The sequence below is a fragment of the Cynocephalus volans genome, chromosome 10 (genome assembly GCF_027409185.1).
Source record: "Cynocephalus volans isolate mCynVol1 chromosome 10, mCynVol1.pri, whole genome shotgun sequence".
In the NCBI taxonomy this organism is placed as follows: domain Eukaryota; kingdom Metazoa; phylum Chordata; class Mammalia; order Dermoptera; family Cynocephalidae; genus Cynocephalus; species Cynocephalus volans.
Window position 1 is genome coordinate 48,554,746 of NC_084469.1, and position 6,000 is coordinate 48,560,745.

Consider the following 6,000-nt stretch of genomic DNA (forward strand, 5'->3'; position numbering starts at 1 on the left):
GAGGTGATGGATATGCTAAATACCCTGATATGGTCACTGAACACTGCATAAATGTATCCAAATATCACATTGTACTTCATAAATATATATAATTATCATGAGTCAGTTAAGAAAAAATAGATTAAAAAGGAAAAAAAAAAAAGTAGAGAGTAGAATAGTGGTCACCAGAGGCTGGGAAGGGAAGGAAGAGGGAATGAGGAGAGGCTGGTAAAAGGATACAAAGTTACAAAGTTGCAGGTGGACAGGAAGAGTAAGTTCCGGTGCCCTAGGTTGACAACAGCTAGTAATATTGTATTGTATATTTCACTATAGCCAGAAAGGAGGACCTTGAATGTTATCACCACAAAGAAATGATAAATGTTTAGGTGATGGATATGCTAACTATTCTGATTAGGTCATTATACAAAATATGCATGTACTTAAAGAATAAACTGTACCCCATAAAAGCGTACAATTAAAAAATGTCCTCAAATGGTCCAAATTTATAGGTTTCACAAAATCTACATATAACACAATTTTCTCATTTTTCTTAATTATTATAAAAGAAGGAGGAAAGTGCCCCATTTACTTTTATGAGACTATAACCATAAGATTATAATCGGACAGGAAAACAAAAAAGTATACTCTAATTCAATCTGTCAATACAGAAACAAAAATCCTAAATAAAGTACAGGTTGAGCATCCCTAATCCGAAAATCTGAAATTCAAAACGGTCCAAAATCCAAAACTTTTCCATCTTCAACATGACTCTCTCAGGAAAGGCTCATTGGAGCAACGCTCACTGGATACTTAAGTATCTCCAAATATTCCAAAATCTGAAAAAATATGAACTCCAAAACACTTCTGATCCCAAGTATTTTTTTTTTTCGAGTTAAGCTTGGTTGTGGGGGGAGACAATGTCAAATCTGCTCAACAATAACCCACAATGCCCAGACCAACCCCATCCATTTTGAATAAGGGATCCATAACCTGTATTAGAAAAAAGCCCTAGAGAAATATGTAAGAAGCAACTTTCCATTCTTTAGCAACTAGGGTCTACACATGAACTCAAGTTAATGTTAGAAAATATATTATATTATTCACGATACTTGCAGATGAAAAGAAATAGCTATAGCTTTATTCCAATAGATAAGTAAAAGGTATTCAATATAATTCAGCATGTTCATTACTAACAAGCTGGTATCCAGAGAGAAGCTGCTGACACTGACAGAGGTTATCTAGCAAGAGCTGAGAGCAAACGTGGGAGTTCATGGTAAAACTGTGTATATTGTCCCTTAAGACTGACTCAATCTATTTCTATTTCTTCTCTCCATTTAATGCATGGATCCTTCTAAACCTCATCAATCCATGACAGTACAAGTGGGTGATAAATAGAGAGCTCACCTGAGATGTGTTCATTTTCTGTGGCTCTTGGGAGAGTGTAGAGAACTGTGAAGGATCAGCTGTGGGGACAGAAAGAGGTCAGGGTCACACGATCCGGCCTGCCTTACCACTCTTACATTCACTTCCCCAAATCTCGGCAGCCCAGTTGGGCAGTGGCTTCCTAAGAAAACAGGTGCCTTTAGGCCTTGAAAAGGCATGGGCATGACCATGCAGAAGTGGCACTATCTGTCTCTATACAACTCTGAAATGATCATGGGGACTTGAACCTGCTGATTTTTATTGAGTGAACATAACCTTTTCTTAATTGACTTAAAAATAATGCACGTGTCCTTCTAACTAACACAAAGAAATAAAAAGAACAGAGGAGTAGTTGAATTAAAGTACACCAAAGGATAAGATACCACTCTTTCATTAAAATTAACTTAGAATACTCAGTGCGCATCATTTACCTATTTTTTTAGGGATATTGTTTACCCCCTGGTACGGACAATTCACAGCCCTAGTAAAAGAGATATTTAACTGCATTAAATGGTATGTATTTCTCAAAAGGCCCGTTTGATAAGATGCTTTTGGCGACTCACCTGTGATAGTGAACTCACTGTGTTTCCCCCCTGGCGGTCACAAACCAAGTGTCCTTGAAAAGTCACTGAACCTTTCACAACCAATGCCTTTAAAGCTTTCAAAAGAATAAGAAGTAGACAACCCTGGAAAATCCTTCATGAACCGTCATTCTGGGATTCTGTGATGTTAGGATTAAATCACAGGTGGTAAATGTGCAGAGCAGCACAGCATCTGTAAACAGTGGAGAAGGAAGGAACTGGGCTGTGTTGGGACAGTGGAGACAGACTTCACATCCTCTTCGGCCTGGTCACTCCTTACCCCCCGACCTACCCTCACAAGCTCTGCAATGAAGTGGCCTTTCCTGGGCAGCCTGCCCCCTGGAGCTACCCAGCTCACTTGCTCCTCTCAAAGCTGGGCCAAACACAGTCTGTGGTGGCTTCTAGAGGTGGTATCACCGCCAAGACTGGCTCATTCTGGGCAGGAGGATCAAGACCCGCTTCTGATATGCAAAGCTAAGATGTCTTCCTTTCTGGGCTCTTCTGCCTCTGCTCTGAAGCTCTGGAGAGAGTTGTAAGTCAGAGAGATGTTATTCCAGGCAAAATTCCTGTTTACAGAGGCCAAGAGCTGCTTTGTTTCAAGGAAATGGGACTGACCTCAGAAATAAATCCATTTTGAGGGCAAAAACCTGGCTCTTGGAATTCATTATAATATCAGACTTAAAAGATAGACAGCATGAAAGTTCAGAAGGGGCCAGGAACCTGTCTGACCCAAGCGATCTGAAGACACACCAGAAATCCCAGAATACATCTGGCACATGGTAAGAGTTCACGTGCATTCACTTCCCATCACATACCTGTAAATCTACCGCTGCTCAGTGCTGGGAAGGCCGCGACGCTGGCAGTAGGCAGGTGTGACAGTAGGCAGATGACACCTGCCCTGGCCTCCGAGCTGCCTCACCGCCAGCTTGGACCTGAGCACACCGCAGCACCCCCTGAGCCTCGGGGGTGATTTCGAATGCAGAGGATTACGCCGACATCACAGCGCGGTTATGAGGTTTACCTAAGTCATCCGATGAAAAGAACAGTGTTTTCTAAACATAACAGCAGGTGTCACGTACTCAGAGCTTCAGAACCGCACACGGCTGCGTGCTTTACAGGTGAGGACTTACCTGAGTCTCGAAACACCGCCATGAAGCAGTCGTTAGTAACACCGTCATTTTCAGATGAGGGACCTGACTCCCACCCCGCCGGCAGGTGACAGAGCTGGAACTCACCCGGGTCTGTCCAGCTCCAGAGCTCCGGCACCTGCCGCTGCCCCGCGCTCGGCCTACCGCGCCCCGGCACCCGCGCTCGGGGTCCCTCCCCACGCGCCTCCCCCGGCCGAGGGCCCGCCCGTTCGCGTGCACGGGCGCTGCGGGCTGCGGTCCCAGAACTGCCCGCTCCTGGTCCCGGGCACAACCGCACCCCTCCGGCTGTGGCGCGCGCTCTCGCCCCAGGTACGTACCTTTCCTTTCCCGCCGGACCGCGAGGGTCCCAGACGCTTCCCCGGAGGCCACAGAAACCAAGCGAGGGGGCGGGGCCATGGCTGCACATGCGCGGAAGGAGGCCCGAGACTCTTCCCAGAGTGCTGCGCGGTGACCAGACAAGACTACATTTCCCACGAGCCTCTGCGTCTCGTCCGCTTGGCGCGCGCTCTCGCCCCAGGTACGTACCTTTCTTTTCCCGCCGGACCGCGAGGGTCCCGGACGCTTCCCCGGAGGTCACAGAAGCCCAGCGAGGGGGCGGGGCCGAGAGATGGAATCAACCTAAGCGTCCTGGTACATGGATAAAGAAAATGTGGAATCACAATGGAATACCATTCAGCCATAAAAGGGAAGGAAATTTTTCTGTCATTTGCAAAAACACGGATGTGACGAGGCTGTGCTCGAACCAACTGAGCTAACAGGCCAACACCTACTTTTTTGTGTTTTGTTAGTTTTTGGCAGCTGGCGCATATGGGGATCCGAACCCTTGACCTTGGTAAAAACATGGATGAACCTGGAGGACGTTATTTTATGTGAAATAATCCAGGCACAGAGAGACAAATACGAGCATACTTTAAAAGGTTATTGAAAAATAGAATTAAAAGAGAATATGGATCTTTCCGTGAACTTCTTGAAGCACCATGGTACTGCATTATCTTGCTTATATGTGGAACCTAAAGAAGTCGAACTGATAGAAAGAGAGCAGAATGATGGTTCCAAGGGGCTGGGGGAGCGGGGATGGGAAATGGGGAGATGGGGTTCAAAGGGTACAAAGTTTTCGTCAGACAAGAGTGACAAGTTTTAAGAGACCTATTGCACATCATGATGACAACACTTAATAATAACGTATGTGTGAGTATATAAACACCTCCCCAAGGAGTCTCAGAAATTTTCACTTATTTGGGGGGAATTGTAGGAAGCTAAAGTTCTGCTGAACGTGTAGATAAGAGCAAGTTCCGATGACATTTGGGTTAATGACACCCCATTTGCTGCCACTTTCCAATGCATGTGGGGGTCCTGTGGAGACTCAGCTTACTCATAAAAACCTTAGTTCTCTGTGAGCAACAACTGGGGGGATGCCTTCCTTCTGCCCCATCAGCTGCTTCCTGAGCTACCACCCCCAGGGCCTTCCCCCTTTCACAAAAGGCTGGGGCTGGGAACCACATTTTTGCATTCTGGATGAAGCACACCTTTTTCTTCTCGATTTTTTTTTTTCCCCTAAGCAAAACTGGATTTTCTCTCTCAACCTACTGATGGACTAGTGGAGACAGATTCCCGGTCCTCCTGGGAATCATCTGGAGGAGAAATGGGAGGCTGCAGGCGAGTGGACAGAGCAGACTGCTGGCCTCATACCATGGACAGAAGGCAGCGCCCCCTCCCACCTGCTTCCCCCCTGAGCCTGCCCTCCAAGCCCAAGACTGGCACCTTGCCTAGTTAATGTTTAACACAAGCAAAAACCTGTTGAACAGAAGGAAATTCCCCCAAGCACAAAAGGCCCTCATGCTGAAAACTTCTGAATTTCTCTCAGGCAGAGAGCACTAGACCTATTATCTCAAAGAATGCCTGGTGAGATGGCCGATTATCTTCTCAGAGAAGAATATTATTGGCCTTTGTGTTAGGAAAGATAACGTTCTGGGGAAGATTCTAGAATTTTAGAGTGGGTTGGGGCACTGAGAAGTGGACTCTGGACATCGGTGTGGGTCTTGGGGTCTTTAAACACAAACCAGCTAAAGGTTGGCCACAATGTGGGTCCACAGAACAGTTGACTGTCCATGGAGGACTCGGTCAGAGTGTTTCTGAAGAAGGGCTCTCCCAGCAGCTCTTTTGTGACAGGCAATCATTAACCTGTCCTAACCACACTGGAAGAATGTTTTGGAATTTTGATTAAACGTTAATGTGGGCAACAAGAGAACTAAGTAAATGCTTGACATTCAGCCTATGCTCTGAAGGAGAGGAGGTGATGAAAGACTATTGAAATAAATGACGTTTTATTTTGAATTCTTTCTTAAGAATGACTGAATATATCTCAGAGATGTCCACATCCCCTCTACCCCAGCTCAGAGGGTCCCAGCAGACCCCTCGTGGGCAACCTCCCTTTCCCACTCTGCCAGGGATCTAGAGGTGGTCTCCTTAGGGCTTATAAATGCCTGGGGCATGTCAAAGGTGGACCGGACAGGTGAATAAATGATTAGTTATTATAGGACTTTTTCCTGTAAGGTCATGTTTCCATATAGGCAGTATCTGGAGAGTGATGGGTAAGGTTTCAGTGCACACAAAGGGTGATAGCTAAAATATAAACTTGATGTTTTGTTCACTGACGTATCCTAAATGATATGAGCAGCGTTTGTTGAATGCATGGCTCCCCTCACATGATGGACAACCTGCTAAGGCTGGCCCAGGGTCCAGACATCTGGGCACATCACTCAGTGGCTGCTTTCCCAATGTACTGCTTCTGCATTTTCTGGGCCATGGTTCAATTTTATCATGACTCAGGGATGTGGACCGGTATTCGAACTCCAGTACTGTTCCACGGC

At 46.1% G+C, this 6,000-nt stretch overlaps 1 protein-coding gene across 4 annotated transcripts in view; it reads right to left on the reverse strand.

The window, feature by feature from the left end:
- The window catches only part of ZNF782 (zinc finger protein 782), a 37,728-nt gene extending 34,229 nt beyond the window's left edge, over positions 1–3,499 (reverse strand). For 2 of the 4 annotated variants that reach the window (XM_063110700.1, XM_063110703.1), the window contains exons 1-5: positions 3,448–3,499; positions 2,798–3,003; positions 2,275–2,502; positions 1,965–2,175; positions 1,384–1,442 (exon numbers count right to left, since the gene is read on the reverse strand). In XM_063110700.1, coding sequence (XP_062966770.1) covers positions 1,384–1,398 — 15 coding nt within the window. In that variant the 5' untranslated portion in view covers positions 1,399–1,442; positions 1,965–2,175; positions 2,275–2,502; positions 2,798–3,003; positions 3,448–3,499. The remainder of the gene's footprint in view (positions 1–1,383; positions 1,443–1,964; positions 2,176–2,274; positions 2,503–2,797; positions 3,004–3,447) is intronic. The other 2 variants (XM_063110701.1, XM_063110702.1) reach the window with 2 other exon arrangements.
- Between the last annotated feature and the right edge of the window lie 2,501 nt (positions 3,500–6,000).